Genomic DNA, 23,091 nt, shown 5'->3' on the forward strand with positions numbered 1-23,091 from the left:
GTATTTATTGCACAAAAGCGTGTAATCAGAATAATAGCTGGAGTCCACCCAAGATCATCCTGCAGACATTTATTTAAGGATCTAGGGATATTCACAGAAGCTTCTCAGTATATATACTCTCTTATGAAACTTGTTATTAACAACCAAACCCAATTCAAAAGTAATAGCAGTGTGCATAACTACAATGGAGAAAGGACGATCTTCACTATTCAAGATTAAATCTAACTTTGGCACAGAAAGGGGTGAATTATACTGGCACTAAAGTCTTTGGTCACTTACCAAATAGTATCAAAAGTCTGACAGATAACCAACATGTATTTAAGAAGAAATTAAAAGAATTTCTGAATGACAACTCCTTCTACTCCATAGAGGAATTTTTAGATATAAATTAAGAAAAAAAAAGAAAAAACCAAAAATATTAAAAAAATAAAAAAGATAAAAGAAAAACAAAAAACACAAAAAAATAAAGTTGTTATATTAACTTAAGTATGTTGTTAAATTAACCTAATTATGTCATGTATTGGAAAATTCGACTCGTTCCACATCATTACGAAATATTGTATTCATGATCCATGGAACTAGTATTAATCTAATCTAATCTAATCTAATCTAATCTATCACTCATCTCTGCAGCAGTTTGAGAATTAAACTGGGGGAATATACTGGATTTTCTTTTGTAAGGGAACATTTGAAAATTGGGGTCATAAAAAATCTGGTTACACTTTATTATTGTTCCTGTGTCATCCATGACTGAGTGGACACACTTTGGAGCCACCAACGGCCTTTACATATGACTAGAATTTCTTTGGTTTTTGAGAGAGGCACCTTTCCATAATATTCTGCTAAAGCACGGGTTGCCCTCTTGACTATGTAATCTAACTTTTACTTCCATTTTGTCAGTTTGTGTATCAAAGGAAATGACACAAGCAATCATTTGGAATTGTGGTGTTTCAAGAAAGGTTGCCATAATTATGTCACATGTCCTTCACCAAGAATTTCAATTGTGTCTGAGTTACAATGGACATGATGACAAAACAGAGGTACCACTCTAAAAGTTACACAAGTTGTTATTTGTTTCCATGCTCAATGCATTGAATAGCTGCCAACAATCACATACATAGATGAGCTGCTTCCTGTAAGTTGGAAATACGAAAGATCGCACACAAAAGAAAAACATCTGTGCCTACAACAAATTTAATTTAAGGATAGAATATAACTACTCTGATATATCAAAGCTAAACTAACAATGTCACACTCGTGGATGTGGTGTATCAGAGATTGCAGTTATGCAGTGTTTATCAGATACCATATCCATTGTCATTTATTCATTCATATTGTGTTCTGTAAATCCCATCATGAAGTAAAGCCTTTATAGCAAAGTGGAACAAATCAAGTCACACAGGCAAATGCAGTCACTGTAGGTAATTTATGTTAAGTATACAAACAGCAAATTATTATGTGCTAATTATGGGAATTGCTTCTAGATTACTTTATTGGTACATGATGAAAAGCAGCAACTTTTCTCTTCGACAACTCTCTTTAATGTTCTAAACTAGGCATTAATGTAATTTCATGCTAACACTATTTTTTATCTATACATCAACAAAGTGAAAACAGTTCATTAAATAAAACTGATATCTACTGGTGAAGTATACAGTGTCTTTCTAAGTAAATTTAATGGAACAGCTTTTAATTGTTTGTTTTTCTCCCTGTAGTTTCAACTTCTGTTAGAAATAATTAGCCTAATCAAATGTAGTGGACAACAATTTGAATTTAATGCAATCTGTTTCCACACTCCTGTCACCAAGGAGTTTGCATTACCAACTTTATTTCACCTATGTGACTCTCTTATCTTTTTGTTGTCATTCAATCATCAGGGTGCAAATTTTGCTATAAATAGCAGAAGGTAGGCTGTAAAGTTACATAAAAGCTTTGTTTTCAGTACTGAATATAAGCGGCAGCTGCTTAGTAGTTGTTTTTCTTCTACGAGGGCAGTTCAATAAGTAATGCAACACATTTTTTTTCTCGGCCAATTTTGGTTGAAAAAACCGGAAATTTCTTGTGGAATATTTTCAAACATTCCCGCTTCGTCTCGTATAGTTTCATTGACTTCCGACAGGTGGCAGCGCTGTACGGAGCTGTTAAAATGGCGTCTGTAATGGATGTGCGTTGCAAACAACGGGCAGTGATCGAGTTTGTTTTGGCGGAAAACCAGGGCATCTCAGATATACATAGGCGCTTGCAGAATGTCTACGGTGATCTGGCAGTGGAAAAAAGCACGGTGAGTCGTTGGGCAAAGCGTGTGTCATCATCGCCGCAAGGTCAAGCAAGACTGTCTGATCTCCCGCGTGCGGGCCGGCCGTGCACAGCTGTGACTCCTGCAATGGTGGAGCATGCGAACACACTCGTTCGAGATGATCGACGGATCACCATCAAACAACTCAGTGCTCAACTTGACATCTCTGTTGGTAGTGCTGTCACAATTGTTCACCAGTTGGGATATTCAAAGGTTTGTTCCCGCTGGGTCCCTCGTTGTCTAACCGAACACCATAAAGAGCAAAGGAGAACCATCTGTGCGGAATTGCTTGCTCGTCATGTGGCTGAGGGTGACAATTTCTTGTCAAAGATTGTTACAGGCGATGAAACATGGGTTCATCACTTCAAACCTGAAACAAAACGGCAATCAATGGAGTGGCGCCACACCCACTCCCCTACCAAGAAAAAGTTTAAAGCCATACCCTCAGCCGGTAAAGTCATGGTTACAGTCTTCTGGGACGCTGAAGGGGTTATTCTGTTCGATGTCCTTCCCCATGGTCAAACAATCAACTCTGAAGTGTATTGTGCTACTCTTCAGAAATTGAAGAAACGATTTCAGCGTGTTCGTAGGCACAAAAATCTGAACGAACTTCTCCTTCTTCATGACAACGCAAGACCTCACACAAGTCTTCGCACCCGAGAGGAGCTCACAAAACTTCAGTGGACTGTTCTTCCTCATGCACCCTACAGCCCCGATCTCGCACCGTCGGATTTCCATATGTTTGGCCCAATGAAGGACGCAATCCGTGGGAGGCTCTACGCGGATGATGAAGAAGTTATTGATGCAGTACGACGTTCGCTCCGACATCGACCAGTGGAATGGTACCGTGCAGGCATACAGGCCCTCATTTCAAGGTGGCGTAAGGTCGTAGCATTGAATGGAGATTACGTTGAAAAATAGTGTTGTGTAGCTAAAAGATTGGGGAATAACCTGGTGTATTTCAATGCTGAATAAAACAACCCCTGTTTCAGAAAAAAAATGTGTTGCATTACTTATTGAACTGCCCTCGTAGTATACATAAACATACATAAAGTAATGCCCACAGTTACTGGTAGATTAGCAATAGTCATTATTTGTTGTTAGAATATTTTGCAGAAGTAACCTGGAATGGCTGCCCCTGCCTATTACTGTATAACTTGACTCGTTCCACAGGCCTGAGGGCTCTCCTTCATGAAGGGATTTACAGAGCACAATGTGTGAATGAATAAATGAATGTTGGTGTTCATGTTATAACATATTATGATACCTTAGCAGATAGTATTAGTTGCAATCTCGGGTTTTTTCCATCAAACTTCTCAGTTTCATTGGTTATCATGTAGTCTATGATTGCTGCTTTTCATCTTGCAGTCCAGGTGTGGCCTTATCATGCAGCTTACGTAGAGCTTTCTTTTATCTTTTTCTATCTTTAATTGTTGTGTGAAACAGTTTTTGTCCACTGAGATTTTTTACAGGTTCTCCATGTGGTCCTATTTTGTTCTTGTCCACTTATTAATCTTATATAGACTTTGTGAAGTTTTATATTATATGTCTCTGTAGTAACACTTAAGCCTTCATGTAACATTTTACCGTTGATAGTTGTAGTTGACTCACAGTGAAATGAAGTGCTAAAAAGTGCGAAAAATGGTGAAATAAATCAACAGGAACCTAATCTATAAAAACGAAGGTGGAAAGGAACGGACAGTGTCATATGGAGGCTTTAAGCTGTCACATGGATTCGAAAAACATTAATCATATGAAACTCAATTCATGTTCATCACACAATAGCCCCAGTGCCATGGAGTGAGGAGAGAGGATTAATTCAGTGTTTATAGACATTCAGAAAGCTTTTGATTCAGTTAGACATTCTCACCTTAAACAGAAAATACGTTCATATGGATTTGTATCAGGTCTGTGACCAGTTAAAAAAACTCCTGACAGTATGGACATAGCACCTTGTCCAGGATGGAGAGTCATTTACACACACTGAAGTTAGTTCAGTGTGTGTAGAACGAATCTCGGTACGGTGGAACTAGCGGAAGAGGCACATAATACAATAAATCCACCTTGCGTCTGACTTGTAACAAGCGGCACTGTGGTCGGCGTCTGTTCACCAGAGGTGCGGCCGTAATACAAATTCTGGAACTAACCACTCCAGTCTTAACCACTGAGCTTTTCTGAGCTCAACCCTTTGATTCTAAGTACTATTATGGAGCGTTTTAGTAATTACAAAATTACCCCAGGTGGTAACAAATCCTCCGCCATCAGTGTGGCAACTAGTCTATCGGATTCTGGGGAGACTAGGCTGAAACGCTATATCCCAAACCAGAGGAAATCGAAGTCTTTTGACCGACTCATGCCCAAGGTCGAAACATTTTTTGGAACTATCAATATTAACTCTCTCTTGACACCAGGAAAACTCTATAAATTAGGAGACACACAAAAAGAACAAAATATCAAAATTTTAGCCCTGCAAGAAACAAGGTTGCCTGATGAGAATACCATGGATTTTGGAAACTACCGATTGTTTAAAAGTAAAACAGACAAAAGAATTCTTAAAAACACTCCGCATCTGGGTGTTGCATTCGCAATTTCGCAAGACATTCTTGGCTCCGTAATCGAAGTAAATCCAGTAAACAACAGACTAATGACAATTTCCATGAAATGTGCAAATAAAATGTACTGTTTAATTAACGCACACATGCCTATCAACCAGGAGAATAAAACAAATCCAGAAAAAGTAAATAAGTCATGGGAAGTGTTAGAGAATACAGTCTCCAAAATTCCTCAAAATTATGTAAAGATTTTAATGGGTGATTTTAATGCACAGTTAGGGAAAGAGAGAAAATTTAGAAAAACGGTCGGTGAATTCCCTGCACATAAATGGACCAATCAAAATGGAAAGAGGCTGGTAGAATTTTGCAGAAATTTCAATCTCAAAATTATGTCAAGTCATTTTAAGAAAAAACCTTCAAAACAAAAGACATGGCGATCACCTAACAAGGACATAGGTGAATTCCAAATTGACCATATTGCAATCTCGTATCCATGTCACAAAGAAATTTTAAATGTTCAAGTTCATAAAGGCGCCAATATTGACTCAGACCATTACTTAACCCGTGTGAAACTAAAGCTAAAACCCCAAAATTTCAACAAAAGGACACCATTAATCCCCAAATTTGACACCAGTAAAATCCAACCATCATTATTAGCAGACGAATTTGACAAAACAAGTGCACAAAATTGGGAACAACTCGAACACAAGATTATCAAAACAGCTCAAGATCAAATTCCTTTACGAAAACACAAGAAACATGCTTGGTGGAATGAAAACTGTGATCATGCAATCAAAGCCAGACAAGAGACATTTAAAGCATGGAATAGCAACAAGACAGAAGACACATATGATACATTCCTGACAACTAGAAAAGACACTTCAAAACTAATTAGACAAACAAAAAGACAATATGAGAATAGTCAACTCTTAGAAATTGAAGAAGATTTTCAGAAATACAATACCAGAAATTTTTATAAAACTTTTAAAACCAAAATAAAGGGGTACCAACCCCAGAATCTTTGCTTCAAGAAGGAAAATGGACAGTTGGCTCTTAACAACCAAGAAAATTGCAAAGAACTTTCTAAATATTTTAAGAATCTTCTAAATTGCCCCGAGCCCACAGAAAGATTTCCACCAAAAATTCCCCAACAATGCAATCCAGTTTCACTTGCACCAAATGAAGAGGAAATCATTAAAGAAATTCATAGGTTGAAAAACAACAAAGCATCTGGTGAAGATGGAATTGTTGCAGAACTTTTAAAGGCAGCTGGTCCAAAAACCGTTAAAGAAATTACTTCAATCATGCAAAACATTTAGCAAACTGAAAAAATTCCTGATGAATGGAAAACCGCCTTGATTCACCCACTTCATAAGAAGGGAGACAAAACTGATGTTAATAATTACAGAGGAATTTCTCTTCTTCCAGTCACATACAAAATCCTCTCTCAATGTCTTCTGAACCGAGCACAACAACAACTTGAATGGAAAATTGGCGAATATCAAGCAGGTTTCAGGCCAAATAGATCTTGCCCAGAACAGATTTTAGTCCTCAAACTAATTCTCAGACATCAAAAAATTTACAATAAAAAACTAGTTTGTACCTTTGTAGATTTTAGAAAGGCTTATGACTCAGTGGATCGTGAATCTCTTTTCCAAATTGTGAAAGAACAAGGCCTGGATCCTAAAACCACGGCAATTATCAGAGACACGCTAACTGGTACAAAACCAAAAGTAAAGTTCAGAGGAGAAATTTCAGAATCCTTTGAAATAAAAACAGGCGTGAGGCAAGGTGATGGACTCTCTCCGTTGCTATTTAACTGCGTTCTAGAAAAAGTAATACAAGAGTGGCGCAAACGAAAATTGGAGTTCAAAATTGACCAACCAGTGAAATTAGGACGAACAAATATTCGAATAGACTGTTTGGCCTTTGCAGACGACTTGGTTATTCTAACGCAGGACATCCAAATTGCTCAGAAACAAATAGAAATTCTTAAAGAAACAGCAGAAAGAGTAGGTCTCCAAATCTCATTTGAAAAAACACAGTATATGACTAGCAACAAACTGGCACCCAAACTTTTGGAAACTAAGTATGGAAAAATCAAAAGAGTTTCGCAATTCAAATATTTAGGTGAAACAATCTCAGAGACTGGTCTAGAAAAAATTGGAAATGAAATTCGTTGTCAAAAGATGGAGACAGCTTTTAGACTTACAAAAGACATCTACAACAAAAAATGTCTCTCGAGGTACTCTAAATTGAGACATTACAACACGGTCATAAAACCAGAGTGCCTTTATGGGGCTGAAACGCTAATTTTAAACAGAAAAAAGGACATTCAAGAAATCCAAAAAAGAGAAAGAAAAGTAATCAGAAAAATTCTAGGTCCAAAAGGGGCATTCAGTTATTTTCTTTTAGACTTTCTCTCTGCCCAAATTGTTTTCATTCTCTTGGAATGAGCTCTTTTCCTTTCATCAGACCATGTGGTTCCAGTTTTCTTTGGTTTTTATATATATATATATATATATATATATATTTTTTTTTTTTGTGTTCACTTCACTGCACTGGCCATTAATCAATCCCATAAGACACTGTTAGGTGGATGTAAAATAAGCCACAACTATGGTCTTCAAGTCAGTGGGACAAAACATGCTAAACTGAGCATCTAGATTAGTTAGTCCACACCAAAAATCTACTGATTCTTTAAAGAACTGAACTATCATGTATGAAAAAGCTTCAGACTTTTTATTACTTCACCTATTTTTACTACATACTTTTTAATATATATTTACTTTTTTACATATTACTTTCGATATTAAGCATGTAAGTGACAATAAATTTAGAAACAATTTGAAATTATGTTTAAAGTTTATTGGAAGTCACCAAGTGCTCTCATTATCAAAACACTGGATTAGTGCAGTCTGGGTAATTTATGCCCCCCCCCCCCTTTTTTTTTAAGCTAGTTTTTCAAGCAGTTCGACGTTTATGTTGTCATATCTTCTGAATTTTGAGTCACACAATGACATAATTTTGCAGGTATGTTCACGTGCATATATGAATACTGTCTGCAAAACGTTTTGTGAGTAGAGTTAGTAGTAATGTAGTACTCAAGTAAAATGATATGAATCCCAAAAACTGTTTTGTGGGAGTTTCAGTGAGAAAAAGTTTCATAGAGGTTTGAAATTGTGTGTAAAGTTTGTTGCATGTCACAGAGTATGTGTGCATGGTGAGTTACAAACACAGTTTCTAAATGTAGTACCTGTCTTACTGTGTACAACCTTTTAACATAAGATTACACCTTTTAATGAGTAGATTATGACACCAACTTACATTTTTAAATTTGGTAAGTGATTATATGGAATACTGGCCTCCCCTTCCCCTCCCCCGAAGATATTCGCAGTTTTTCACTAGTTTACTGTTTTATTTAATAAGAAATGCTGCATGTTTTCTCGGATTGTACAAGTGCATTCTTGTATTTAAAATGTTTATTAAAAGCAGTTTTTCACTGGTTTACTGTTTTATTTAATAAGAAGTGCTGTATGTTGTCTCGAGTCCTTGTTTCCTGAGACTAGTATGACTTGCCACCCCCCCCCCCCCCCCAGCTCAGATCCTGGGTACGCCCTTGCTTATATATCGATGATATAATCCCTAAATGTTTAACTGTGGTTAATAACAAAAATGAATTTAAAATTAAATATACAATTCACTGTTATAATCTTAAAAGTGGACATAATTTCTGTACAGACCATGAATTACCACCGAGGATTCACAAAGGAGTTTTATGTTCTGGTCCAAAAATCTACGACAGGTTGTTAGCACACCCCAGACAAGAGATTGAAAATCTCTATATAATCAAAAATAAAGTAAAGACATTCCTCATCAGACATGCCTACATTTCATCAGAATATTTGCATAATTCTAAAGTTTATGTTAAACAGATCTTGGTTCTGCCAGTATAGATAACTGACAGAAGTCAGTCTGTCTATTTACATTATGTTATCAATAATTGGTTATTTTCGAAATCTACATAAATTATTTAAATGCTTTGCCTTAAGTCTTGGGTAAAAGCATCAGCTACATTGTAGAAGAGAAGGAGCAGTAGCTTTTCTTCATAGTGGTCATTTTTCTCCTGGCATCAATTCAGGCAGGCTGGGAAAAAAATGTTACCTTCATAGTCTTGGATGTTATTGAATTTAGCATATGTTAAAATGAAGGACTAAGAAGGAAACAGCCCTCCAGAGATTACACTGCGTACAAGGTGCGGCTAGAAAAAAACCGGACTGATGCTGGAAAAAACATTTATTTACAATTTCATGTTATCTCCTTCAATGTACTCTCCTCCTCGGTCTCTACACCGCTCCATACGAATTTTCCACTGTTCATAGCAATGCTGCAGATCATTTTCGGTAAGTCCATACATTACTTCCGTCACTTTTTCTTCTACTGCTTCAACAGCCTCAAATCTAGTTCCTTTCAAAGCTGACTTGACTTTAGGGAAAAGAAAAAAGTCACAGGGGGCCAAATCAGGTAAGTAGGGTGGATGATCTAAGATGGTAATGTTGTGTTTTGCCAAAAACGTCTTCACTGACAACGCACTGTGAGCTGGGGCATTGTCTTGGTGAAGGATCCATGACTTTTTCCTCCACAAATCGTTCCGTTTTCTCCGTACTCGCTCACGTAGGGTAGCCAGGACGCTAATGTAGTAATGCTGATTCACTGTTTGTCCCTCTGGTACCCAATCAATGTGCACAATCCCTTTGATGTCAAAAAAAACAATCATCATTGCCTGGAATTTCGATTTTGACATTCGTGCTTTTTTTTGTCACGGAGAACCAGGAGTTTTCCAATGCATCGATTGGCGTTTAGTTTCGGGATCGTAAGTAAAAAACCACGATTCATCGCAAGTAATAACATTTTGTAAGAAGGTGGGATCACTTTCAATGTTTTCCAGGATGTCAGAACAAATCATTCTTCGGCGTTCCTTCTGTTCAATTGTGAGACACTTTGGAACCATTTTTGAACACACTTTGTTCATGTTGAAACTTTCATGAAGAATCTGCCTAACACTTTCCTCGTCAACTCCTGTTAACTCAGACACTGCTCTGATTGTTAAACGGCGATCTTGTCGAACAAGTTTACCGATTTTTTCAATGTTTGCATCAGTTTTTGCTGACAATGGTCTGCCAGTGCTAGTGTCATCACTGGTGTTTTCGCGGCCATCTTTACATAATTTAAACCACTCAAACACTTGTGTTCGCAATAAACAATCATCGCCGTACACTTGTTGTAACATTACAAACGTTTCACTTGCAGATATTCCTAGTTTGAAACAAAATTTGATGTTAACACGCTGTTCTTTCTGTACACTCAACATTTTCCGACGCACAGACAAAACGTCAACTACTTAAAACTGACGCCACGGGCAGACTGAGTGCAGGAGGCAGATGAAACTCGAGCAGTAGGCGGAGCGAGAGTCACGTGACATGCCACGCGACTTTCAGCCTTATTGCATTCGTTTTATTGTTTCACCAGTACTAGTCCAGTTTTTTTCTAGCCACACCTCGTATATCATTCTGACTATGCGAACTTTGGGAAAGATTATCTGTGGAACAGTTCTAGATTTTTTTTTTAATTTGAAAGATAATTGCTTTATTGTTACAAAGAAATCCTCCATTTGGACCTATTTATCAAAGTTCTTTTACTATAGGGTTCTGAACTTTTTTAATAATTTATGGAATAAAATTTTTTTTCCAAACATGCCAATCCATAAAATTTTGATTTTTTTCCGTTTGATTCGTACCATATAGTTCTACATTCCCTGAAAAAGAGAGCTTTCACTTTTAGGTTGAACAGGTTTTACAAACAATTTAAATTTTTGCCATACATAAAACCTGCTTTATTACCACAATATCACATAACAGCCCATATAAGTCAAAACCTAGCCTTATTTAACAGAATTTTAGTTTTGAAAGATGAGTAAGAGACTCATTTTTCAAGCATTCTGAATGACTTCAAAATGTATGTGAAAGGTCCAAAGACAAAGGTTTCAATTTATACAACTTCTGTGCATTCTGTTTTGTACTGAAATTAGCCAGTCAATGAATTAAAAATATGTTCCACAGTTTCAGTATCTTCCTGTTGTCTATGATCTCTGCAGCCAGTCAGTCAGACAACCCCCCCCCCCCCCCCCACACACACACACACACACACACACACACACACACACACACACACACCCCTTCTCAGGTTGTGTATCCTGCTGTTTCTGGGGTATTGGCCAAACAAATGAAATGTCTTCTTTCTTGCACTTTACAGGTTACGTGCAATATGAGTTTGCCCATCACTTTGAATCCAAATACGTGTCTTCTGAATTCCTTTCACAGTAGTAGTTTGTTTGGACCATTCTTTTTTTCTGCTCCGGAATTCTTTGATTTCCTCTTTGGACAAATGAATGAGGGCTGTGGATGTGTAGGATTTCACGACCCTCGTAAAATCCTCAGCATTCTGAATTGCAGCTGTATTTGGTCTGGAAAGATTATGTTTTGTAGCATGGTGCTTCAGCAGGCCTCTTACACCATCACAAGGCCCCTTCCCGTGACCAGCAGCACTGTATGCCCAGTCAGTTGGCACAAGCAACTTACTCAATTCAAACAGCTGGTAATGATTTTTAAAATGACTAGGAGCACCATCAGAAATAATGATGATCTTCTCTGCCCCCGTTTGCAATTGAAGAATTTGCTAGCAAAGCATGTGCCGAGTCATTTCCTGTGTCATCACTCATAACTGCAACACTTGTGGTCTTGTTTTGAAAATATGTCACTCCTGTAAAATTTGAAACCTGGTCATTACTCCAATGATACCCTTGTACTTTTTGTGGGATAATTACAGACCAGTTCTTAGCAAAATCACAGTGAAGCACTAAACATAGTTCTTCAGCCTGTACACATCCTTTCACTTCTGCAGTGTGGTGGTGTTGCAATTCCTTCAGATGCTGGTGTGTGGTGTGTTACTGCTTTCACTGACTATTTGCCAAGTTCATCAATGAAACTGTCAAAGACAACAGTTTTCTTAATTGTGTTCCCCCCCCCCCCCCCCTCCCATGTCGCATATGTAATTTCTGCAGAGTTATCTGCTACGTCTTCCAGGCCAAGTGTCAGTAAAGACAGTCCTCCCTTTCCCGTGCAGTCGCCACATTCTTGAAATAAACAAGTCTCTTGTTTTACATCACATACTACTAACAGCTTCACATACCCAACTAAGGTGTCGTATGTCACATGGTCCATTAAGTTCTTCAAAGTTACTGCACAAAGTTCAAATTCGCGCAGTACAGACATAAACAGATATCTCTAGGAGGGTGGGGAACTACCCACTTAGGTCTTAGTGCATAAAATTTTGTTCTTCCAATATGTGAAGTTGTGTAGTTGCTCTTATAAATTGCAAAAGTTTCTTTAATACTGCAAGTCATGTACCTCTTCACTTTCTCAACTTTTTGACCTTCAACTGTTACAGTTATAGTGTCTTTTTTGTTGGCACTCTAGCAAGAACACAGAACAGTGCCATTAATCTTCCAGATAAAATGACTGCACTATTTGAACTTTAGCTGCTTCTACAGGATGACCATAATATGGATCTGGTCTTCCAAAGACTCGTTCTGGAGACCACACATTTCTTGATTTGTCTACCATGTACTTCTTTGAAAGTATGTCTGGAATAATAGTTAAAACTTGCACCTTTTCCCTGTAGGATTCACAATATTCAACAGCTGAATTGATATTTGTGAAAAATTCCTGGCAAGAAGTGCAAGAGTGCTTTGGTTCATTTTCTTCTGAAGATGAAATTTTTACTTTGAAGAATGTGGTCAGTTTTGTTGCTGTAGTGTATTCATGCATAACTTTAGTAAATTCTCTACACTTTCTTGATGCATAATGCTTATGACTAGACACACTTGCCTCTGCAGTTGACTGATTCAGGGTATTTAATTCTTCCTCTATTGATGCCAATTCTGCGTCATCTGCACCATGGGAGGCTTCACTTTGTTGAGATACTATCATTGTTGTTATTCGGTCAAAACATTTAGAACACAAAAAGTCGTCACTGGAAACATCTTCATTTTGAAACAGTCTTCAAATGAGAACACTTACTCCCAACCTGGGCAAAGTGTCTTTTTTTTTGTTGGTCTTATATACCACTCTTTTATCGATATGCAAGTAGTCAGCACACTTCACTCTCCTGTGGCTCCAGTCAGAAGACATTTCAAACAGTCCTTTACACAAAACACACTGCAACTTTGTCAACTGGCAAATTCCTCACAAAAACAAAGAAATCACTAGATAGTCTCAGATTTCTTAGAAGCCTTAGCAGTAAACAAGTTAGCACTGAACAACTGCAATACAGAAAACTGCAATGAACAACCATGACAACGAAACTGACACGAAACTACAGCAAAGTATAAAAAAAACTGTTACAATGAAAGTGAAAAATATAACTGCAGCAGAGAAAGTGGCGAGACATAACTGTAACAAAGACAATAGAGATAAACATTGTAACAAGAAAATTAGTAAGAAACAACTTCAGTGAAAGCATGCATTACCCTCGAAAGTTAAAAAAATAAATAAATAAAAGATTCTTAAAATAAAACCTGTCTAACGTAAGAAAGTGGAAACTTTCCTTTACAGAAAATATAGTACTACATGGTACTAATCAACAGAAAAAAAACTTTTCTAGATTGGCAATTTTGAAAAAAAAAAAAAATTCTATAAATTATAAAAAAATTCAGACAGTGAAGTAAAAGAACTGTGACAGATACATCTAAACAGAGGATACCATTGCAATTATAAAGCAATCATCTTACAAATAAAAACTAACAAAATATCTAGACTGTTACAGAGATAAGCATTTTAAAAATTTTTCCAAAATTTGCATCTTCAAAGTGGTGTTCGCAGTGTCATCTTTGGAGGCCTGTATCTTGGGACAGGAATTTTTTTGGAGAACACAAAAAAACCTGTTTTTACTTACTCCTGAATTTTAGCATATGCTAAATTCAATAACATCTAGACTATGAAGGTAACCCCCTGCCTGAAATGATATGGATTATGCCTCCTGGTGTACACAAAAACATAAAGAAATCCCCATAGTTATGGGTATGTTAGCAGTAGTCATAATTTGCTGTTTGTATATTTTACACAAGTAGCCTGGAATAGTTACTTGTGATTGACCCAATAAATCTTTTACAGCAGAAGCAGTTAATTATCTGATTCCACAATCCTCAGTAGCATATGTCCTGACATCCGAATTTTACGTAACGGATAGTATTATTTTCAATTTCAAGGTTTTTGTCTGTGATGTAGCTGTATATGAGGAAATTCTATCCAGTAAAAACTGAATAATATCAGGCTAGATCTTGTCAAAATATCAGATTGGTGCAAGGACTGAGACATACCTTTCATTGGAAAGAATGGTATCCTTTGATTATGGGATTAATGAGTCACAAAGTCATGCATGTCATACAAATGTGGATTTAAACAATAACTTAAGCTCAGCTAGGCTATAAGTAAAGCAAATGATAGGCCAAGTTTCGTGATGGGGAAAATGTCGGAGAATGTAACACACACAGATAAAACAATTATCCAAAACACTTGTATTGCTCATTCTTGAATAGGCTACTGATCAAGTTATCAGAACAATACCAAGTTAACAGGGGACATCAAAGAGTATATATGGAAGGACAGTGACAGTGGTCCCACACTTGTTTGACTGGTAAGAGTGTGTGTGTGTCAGAAATTGAAAAGCAGGTACTGTAAGAAAGGCGTGTACCTCTCTTGGGAACCTGCTTACAGAACTCCAAAAACTACCTTTCACGGCAAACAGCATATTCTTCGGCCTCCTATGTATCTACCACCTAGAGAAAGTTAGAAAAATAACAGCTTGCGCATTCCTCCCATACACCATCCGTGACTGGAACAGAAAACAGCCTTAATACACGGTACATACAAAGTCCGCGCGGAGATAACTACTCCGCTTCCCATAAAGTGAATCCAGTGTCTTAAACCATCATATCGGTCGGTAACATTACGGTAATCAATTAATTCTTAAACTATCTGTAACACAAGCAACTAGCATAGGGGAGGAGGTGTTTGGTTGCTTGGCGAAATGGTCTAGCGCACAAATAAATGAAAATTGGCTGCTTGGTTTTCTTACTTGATGAAACACTTCTTACAGTATATGTCTTGCTGCCACTACGTAATTAAACGTAAATTTCCGTACGTACTTGAGAGACTAGCCTCAGCTTCACAATGAAACACAGCATTCTTGCACGCGTTTGTTCCTGGTTCGTCGCTTCCGTCTGCTGGACAGTCACAGTAATTATCATTCACGAGCCGAAAATCTATTTCTTGTTTCGAACTGTGGCATACAAAGTTTCCTTTGGAATTTGGTACATATTTGTACGCATAATTTGGATGTATTCCCCTAACGTTTACTTTTAAATGCCGGATTAATCTTTCCACGTTACCATGTGTGATGGCAGTAAGTGATAGCATTTGAAAGCATAAGAAGAGTATACCGACTAAACACACGAAAACAACCGTGTATTTGAATCGCTTTTTGAGGAACTGTCTTTTCCAATAGTCGAGTCCACGTGATTTCATTGCAGCGGCGTTTCTGTGAATTTATACACAATTCGTTCATGTCAGCCCAAGTTCAAGGTATAACATTGTATATTTTCAGCAGATTCTGATCTTGAAAGCATGTAATTAATTTACTTTAGTCTGTATTTAATTACAAACTTTCACAGCTGTCTGCTTCTGCAATTGACACGCAACTAACTTCTCGAACAGTTGGCACCGAAAGGTTTCAACTAATACAGACTATTTCACTTTAAATAAGTTCTGTTTGTGTCAAAGATGTTAAAATGTCAACAAACTAAAAAGCGAAGACGTGGAGCTCCGATATTCGGTCAAAAGAAGAGAACTGTGAAGCGTGTAAGTGGTAGCGGTTGGCAGGACATGATTGAGTTCCTTGTGTTTGTCATTGTTTACATCACGGGAACGTCTGTGCCGTCATTTACTAAATCAGTTTAGTCCCGCCAGGCACGTGCGGTTTAAAACGTTTTAGTTTACCCGTATTAGAGAAAAACGTTGTAATCCACGAAACCATGATAACTTTTGCGCGTTATTATTTGACAATGAAAATTCTGTGTGATATTATTGAAAAATTGTAGTAAATACCAGAAGCACGGGATTTTGCGTCCGCAAAGGAATGCAAAATGTTACGCCAGCAAGTATTCCCGCCTACCCGCTAGTATGTTGCTGCCCTAGGTTCCATACTCTCATTTTATAGTAAATTAGAACGAGACCGATGTTTACTTGTGCAGTGTAACACCATAGAACTGTAACAAATCAAGGGACAAACATATTGTTTTAGACATTCTGTGCATCAATAATGTTTCAGTTTGTATGCAATAGAATAAAGACTATGTTGCTGATGTTTCTCGGCATTGTCAAGCGTGCTTTGTGCTGCCTCCGTCGACGACGACGGCTTTCTGGTGACCCCGTACCACTGACTGCAGTCGGTGTTGTTCCTAACACCAATACAGTTGAAAATGACGTAAGTACACATGATACAAGGTTTTACGCAAAACTATGTGTTAGAACAAAAAAAAATTGAATTCAGGATAACAGAGCAATAAACACATTGTATATACATGTACATAGGATTAGAGGAAGTTATGGGATATACAAGAGGTAATGCACATTAATGTAGCTGTAAACACCTGTTTCGAGATACGAACATAAGAATGAAGTAGAACTTCTGCTCATGGAATCTTATATTTCAATTGACATATGAAACAACCCAGCAGTCCTTCACCTTGTTTTTATTGGTTGTTGAGCTCAAGTTCGTGACACGCTGGAAAAATATTTAACATGTGTTTAAGAAATATGAGCTATTTAATACCAGAGTACTAAAGAATGTATGGGCGTATATAAATGTTATACCATTGATTTGAATTTATTTCTGTGCCATAATGAAAATTTCAGAATTGAAGGAGGAGTCTTTAGCGTAAAACTGTACTCACTGGCCCTAGAGCAAGTTTCCAGATTCTTAGACAGGAGATTAGTAAAAGTTAACTGAATCGGGTAGTTTTTGCTGCAATGACGTAACAACAGTCTTTCTTTCAGTTCTTGTGATGAAGTGATTGTTTCTTTAGTTTATTAATATCTCTATATTTATTTACTTTTGTTGTTTTCATGTTTGATGAATTAGCTGTTGGTTAATTTTTCTGCTGCTGTTAAGACTCTATGCGTTTGGTAAGTGTGAGGCTATAAAGATTTGGCATTCAGTACTTGATCAGTCCTTTCTTTTTCTGTCATGTATCACGTCTTTCACCTCTTGCATTCATGCATGTGAAAAAAGCAAAGTTGCTCTATGATCATAGTCCATTTAAGCTTGGGTTGACCTATAAGTGGCTGAGTAAATGAAATACCCAGTAAGGCACTATGCTGTTAAACCCGTCTTCAGTTGAGGTCAAGGCTGTCACAGGTCAAAGGCAGTGCCTAGAGCTGAATATTCCTCTTTATCTGGTCTCTGCATCTGCAATGGCGTGCTACAGATTGACCACAATTAAGTTCTTACAGTTATTCAGTTTTAATTGCCGTGTATGTGGAGGAGTGGAGATGATTTGTTGAGAAGGTATTATGATGACCAAAGTTCCTGCATCTCAGACCAGGAGCCAGTATATGTGGTGTTATTGGTGAGACAGTTTATGGCTAACCATCTGGAGGGTTCTGTGACTTGTGGTGGGTAGGCTGGACATTAGAGAAATTTTGTTAATGATATTTACTTTTGTTATTGCTAGACTGCTGATTTTATGTTCCTGTTGACTTTGGTTGGTATGTATGTTTTTATGGTTTTATTTTTAATTTTTAGTGTAGTTTGTACAGTGTGCATGTTTGTCTTGTTTATCGAAATTGGTGTTAATGATTTTTTTTATGAATTTCTTGGTTGTATTAGTTGATGATGATTGTTACATTATGACTGGTAGGTATTATGGAGTTTTAACCTACATTGGTGAGGTTAGGTTTTTGATGTTAGCCTTATTATATAGGGCAGTTTTGGTTTTGTGTTTCTTCAGAGTCGTTTTAGGTATGTAGGTCAAGTGAAACATCCAGTACCGGGTATTGGAACTATGTGCGGGTATTGTGGACTTTGTTTGAGCTGAATAGAACAAATGAAGTTCCTGGTACCTATTTTTCCTTTTTGGAGCTTTGTGTGGATGTGTGTTATTATGAAGTACTCCCTGTTGTAAGTTCGTTCATTGGGCATATGGTGATCTTTCCACTCTGGCATTGCTGAAGCTCTTCTTTGGACATCACCATATATTGATCCCTTTCTTCTCCCACTAACAACACTCCTTCTTTCCTTGCACAAATTTCCCAACTGCTACTAACTTCACCAAGTAGGTGCGCATCGTATAACATCTGAACATCATGTGCTTCCCTGCTACTGGTGTCCTTATTCCTGTGTACTGTTGTGCATTTTGTGACACATTTACTGCTGCACTATGATAGTAAAATGGCAGTTTCTGTCTGTTCAGTTCCTCTACCAGTTGTAACTCCAGTGGCAATTCCCTCTGAATCTTCCTCAATCCTCCTAAATATTGTTTGTGTGTGTGTGTGCAAGACCAGACTTTCTGTAAGCCCATCAGTTCTACCCTTACATCCCAAATGCTATCCCCCAGTGTTTGTAAAAAGTGTGATAGCATTACTTTTATGCCTAGTACCTGCATCTGTGCTTGTACTGCTTCCAAATCCTGTTTCAGGGTCCTAGCTGAGTTTCTGCCATATTCCATAACTTCTGTAGTTAGCTGCTTGAGCATGCATGTCTTATTCAGTACGACACATGCCAGATTCGTGGTTTGCATGTAGTGCAGGTCTATTATTGCCTTCTTCAACTCCACTAGATCCCTTGTGGCTTCTGCTTTCCTATTTAATTCTCTTGCATTGCTCATGTCTGCTGTTCCAAATACAGTATTCAACATCCTACACATGCATCAAACCATCCTATTCTAACCCTCCTGGGTTGATGCTGTACTACTACGATTACTTCCTGTATTTGTTCCCATAACCATTCATTCCCAAAATACTGCTTTTTGACCTTATTGTGCATCTCCCATACATTAAATACTAGACTTTGGACCATTTCAGACTTCATAATACTATGTGCTGTTGTCCGGAAAATAGAACTCATCTGTCCAGCTGATGATTCTCTAGCACCCCTACCCCACAATTAATGTTGAAGAGGTACAGCATTGCCAACATAAGCATTATTCTTTTTCTTGCATTCTCCATACTGCAACCTGAGGACAGAGATTACCATTCCCTCCCTTATCCTTGGAAGCCTGCTGTCTTTGAACAGCACAACTTACCACAATTCAACTAGATTCTACCCTACAGAGACACACAGTCTTATTGGAAATAACATGACACAAAAAACTCAAGAAAACCAAAATATCCCCAAAAATCTGAAAACACAATAGATAGCAGTTACTTTTTCGGTCTTAATGCATATCGAGGATGAAATGTTCAAGGTTACTCTTCCCACTGCGTGTCCATTTGTTTCCTCTTCTTTGGTTATTTCTTTGACTTTATTCTAGTTTCCCATTGTATCACTTCTAGAACTCCTTTGAATAATCACCGGTGCCCATCATGCACAATTGTTGACTTTGTTTGGAAACTGTAGTTTTACTTTAGATGGAGACATTTTCTTGATTGCTCAATATAGGCCCTGGTATAGTGTCAAAAACTTTATTTTTCCCTTTGGCATACATGGTCCAGATAGCATTATCCATTGAACTACTCTATATTGAGGTAACGTACCCACTCGCTTTACTGCTTCTTTTTTTTCCCAGCATTTTGGCATTTTTTCATTATACTTTGTTCCATACTTTCTTCACTTTTCTAGCAAATTCACAGACTGAATCCCCACTTCAGTCCTTCTGCATAATTGTGTTGAAAGGCGATGCATTTTCTTTCCATACACAGTCCCAAATGGTGACAAATCCATGCTAGTGTGTACTTTGAAGTTGTACGCACTTACTACAATGGATAAATACATCTCCCAGTCTTACTGGTGTGTATTCACATAATAACTAAGCATTTTTCCTGTTGTTTGATAAACTTGCTTTGTTCTCCCATTAATTTGAGAACAAAGTGGACTCACTCATAACTTTTTATGCTCAGTAATTAACACAGCTCCTCCATTAGATCTGACATGAAGTTCATCCCTTGGTCTGTGATCATTGTCTCTGTTACTCCAAACTTCAACATCCATCTATTAACTATCATTTGTGCGACTGTAATTGCTTGCTGGTCCTGCGTCAGTACCACCTTGATGTAATGTGAAAAAGATGTATTTTGGTTAGTGCATGAAGATTACCTGTCAGTGTTCGATTGAACAGTCCTAACATATGCATCCCAATAAAACTAAATGGTTCTGTTGTGTCTGGTAGTCTTTGTAGCAACACCTACTTTTGATTCAGATCCACATGTTGTGCACACTTAATACATTTCCTTGCATATTGATAGACACCTTTTTTTTCTTCCTCTCCACCAATATTTTTCTGCCAATCTCCGATTTGTCGCTCTGCAGCCTCCATGACCAGATAACACATTATCATGCAATTCACACTGCACTGCGTCCTCTAACTTTGCTGGCAGTACCACTGGTAGCCTCAATTATGTGTGTCTACACAACAAACCACCATGTATGCTAAATTGTTGCAGTTGTCTGTATTATTGCTACTTTTCTTCTCAATCATTCTGCATTTTCATGTCTCTTCCCCAGTGTGTGGATTACATGATAATCCTCTTCACTGAGTTTCAATGCCCATCTCATTAATCTACTGGATGGGTCACTTAAATCTAATAACCATTCCAGAGATGCATGGACTGAGAAAAGATGTGCAACTCATTAGTTGTTTCAGGTGCTGGAATGACATGGCATAAATAATGCACCTCTTCCAATGCAAAATGATATTTTTTTGTACTAATTGTTAGTGGACTGCCCATAACCTATTGTACACCTCCCTTAATCTCTGCCTGTGTTCCTGGAAATCTCTTGAAAAGTCAGTTATGTCGTTGAGAGATATCAAACACTGACTTGCTTTTAATTCTTTCAATACCCTGCCCAATAACTGCTGGAATGTTGCCAGTGCATTTTTCACCCAGAAGGTATCCTTGTATATTGGTAGTGCCCCAATGGTGTTGAAAATGCAGTCTTTGATCTGTCCTCCAGAGTAACTGATGGTAGCTATTTCACAGATCCATCATAGATAAGTACTGGCATTGTCCAAGATTATCTGTTGTTTCACTTTTATATGGAATTCAGTAAGCGTGTGTTACGGTTTTGCTATTTAAATGTCGAAAATTGTGACAGAAGTTATACAACTTCGAGCCATCCATCAGCTTCTTGGGCATGATTACTATTCCCACTCCACTTCCCCTCCATGGGCTTCTACTTTGCTCTACTATTCCATCAGCCAATTGTGGATTTATAAATTCTTCCAAGACTGGTTGCAGTGATCATGGTATTCTGTACAGTCTCCTATATACTGGTGCGTCATTCCCTGTTGGTATCCTGTGCTGAGTTACTGGCATCACAGGCAGTGGCCCTCGTGGAAAAAACAGGTCTTTGAATTCTCATAATAACTCCTCTGTTTGTGCTCTGACATGGCCAACAGTGTCTCTTTTACTAAATTAACTTCTTCAGTGCTGAAATTATCTGTATTTACTGGTACTGCTTTACTTATGTCCCTTTCTTGCATGTGTGAAGTAATGTCTTAACAACAAGCAGTGACCAAAACTTCATAATCTCCTAGTGGTTCCATACACATAATACGTTAACTGGTAAGTCTTGCCCTTATTCATCCATAATTACTTGTCAGTTCCACTAAACATACAATTAGGTGAATTAAACCTTAATGTCATTGTTCACAATAAAGTTGGATTGCTGTGTACAATAGATGCTCCTCGTGAGGGATCAGCATTGACAACAGTCTCTTGCAGGCTCTGGGGGTTCCCTCTTACGTTTAATAGCTCACTTTTACACCCCCCCCCCCCCCCCTGCCCCCACCTCTCAGATAACATTTGCTATTTCCCCTATAACTTCATCCACAATCGATACCACTCCTACTACTACCACCACTAATATTATTCCCAATATTGTTCCGTGGCTGGTAGCATTGCCTCTTCACATGCCCCATTCAACCACAGTTAAAACACTTTGTTAGAAGTGAACACTTACCTTGGATCCCTTAATCCTATACATATATCAATCTCTTCTTACTCCAGTGTTAGTCTCACTGCAGTGCGAAGATCTTTGGGTACCAATGCACACCTTCCTTGACATCCTTAACTAAGTCATTACACCTCCTAGACACTGTATCCAGCTGTTCATGAAAAAAGTGTGCACTCTTTTGTTTCCTGTACCTCTGTTCTAGTTGTTGTCTGATTCATTCAAACGTACTCGCATTGCGCAATACTGCTGTATGACACATGAATGACTGCTTTACCCACCAGATCCAATCTTGCAATCTACAACAATTGACTATCCGGCCAAACCCCTATGTCATTTGATGACCTAAGATTTCCAAGACCGCTAACACATCATCAGACACTCTATCAGAAAAGGGAGATACCAGGTTAGCAATAGCTGGATCTAATCCTAAACTCTGTGATTTCTACTCTACTTCTTTACTTTCCTCTGCCAAACTGCTACATAAAGCTATCTTATCTGCCCTCAGTTAATTTGCTAATGATTGTATAGCTCGATATTGGGTGATGCCCTGTGTCCCTGATTTTGTCTTTGCCTCCTTGGTATTCGTTTTTAAATAATAATTCTCACAACAGAAAAATAAATATTCAACACTAGCACTACTAGAATTCTACTTGTTCTCAGCCACCTGGACACTCTACAGCATCTTGCTGTATATCCAAAATGATGACAGTTGAATGTATTACTTATTGCTGCCACTGATTCGGTACAAAAGACAGAATGCTCAAGCGAATTACATTGTGCACAATGAACGGGAACTAACCATTCATCCCTCGTATTCCCTTTGAATTGTGATAAATCTACCATACGTATGATTTTACAAAAGAGTAACTTTTGTGTAATCATGATCCCTATACTTCGACACCTTTGTTGTCACCACACAAGGGACGGGAGGACGGGGGGGATGGTCTCACTCGC

The 23,091-nt window shown here is 37.9% G+C and overlaps 2 protein-coding genes across 2 annotated transcripts in view; one reads left to right on the forward strand and one right to left on the reverse strand.

Annotated features, from left to right (window-relative positions):
- The window catches only part of LOC124612836, a 30,479-nt gene extending 14,641 nt beyond the window's left edge, over positions 1-15,838 (reverse strand). The window contains exon 1 of the mRNA XM_047141266.1: positions 15,113-15,838. Within this exon, the coding sequence (XP_046997222.1) occupies positions 15,113-15,491 (379 nt within the window). The 5' untranslated portion in view covers positions 15,492-15,838. The remainder of the gene's footprint in view (positions 1-15,112) is intronic.
- The window catches only part of LOC124612826 (receptor-binding cancer antigen expressed on SiSo cells), a 43,784-nt gene continuing 36,338 nt past the window's right edge, over positions 15,646-23,091 (forward strand). The window contains exon 1 of the mRNA XM_047141255.1: positions 15,646-16,449. Coding sequence (XP_046997211.1) covers positions 16,285-16,449 — 165 coding nt within the window. The 5' untranslated portion in view covers positions 15,646-16,284. The remainder of the gene's footprint in view (positions 16,450-23,091) is intronic.

This window comes from Schistocerca americana, chromosome 1 (assembly GCF_021461395.2).
Source record: "Schistocerca americana isolate TAMUIC-IGC-003095 chromosome 1, iqSchAmer2.1, whole genome shotgun sequence".
Taxonomy (NCBI): domain Eukaryota; kingdom Metazoa; phylum Arthropoda; class Insecta; order Orthoptera; family Acrididae; genus Schistocerca; species Schistocerca americana.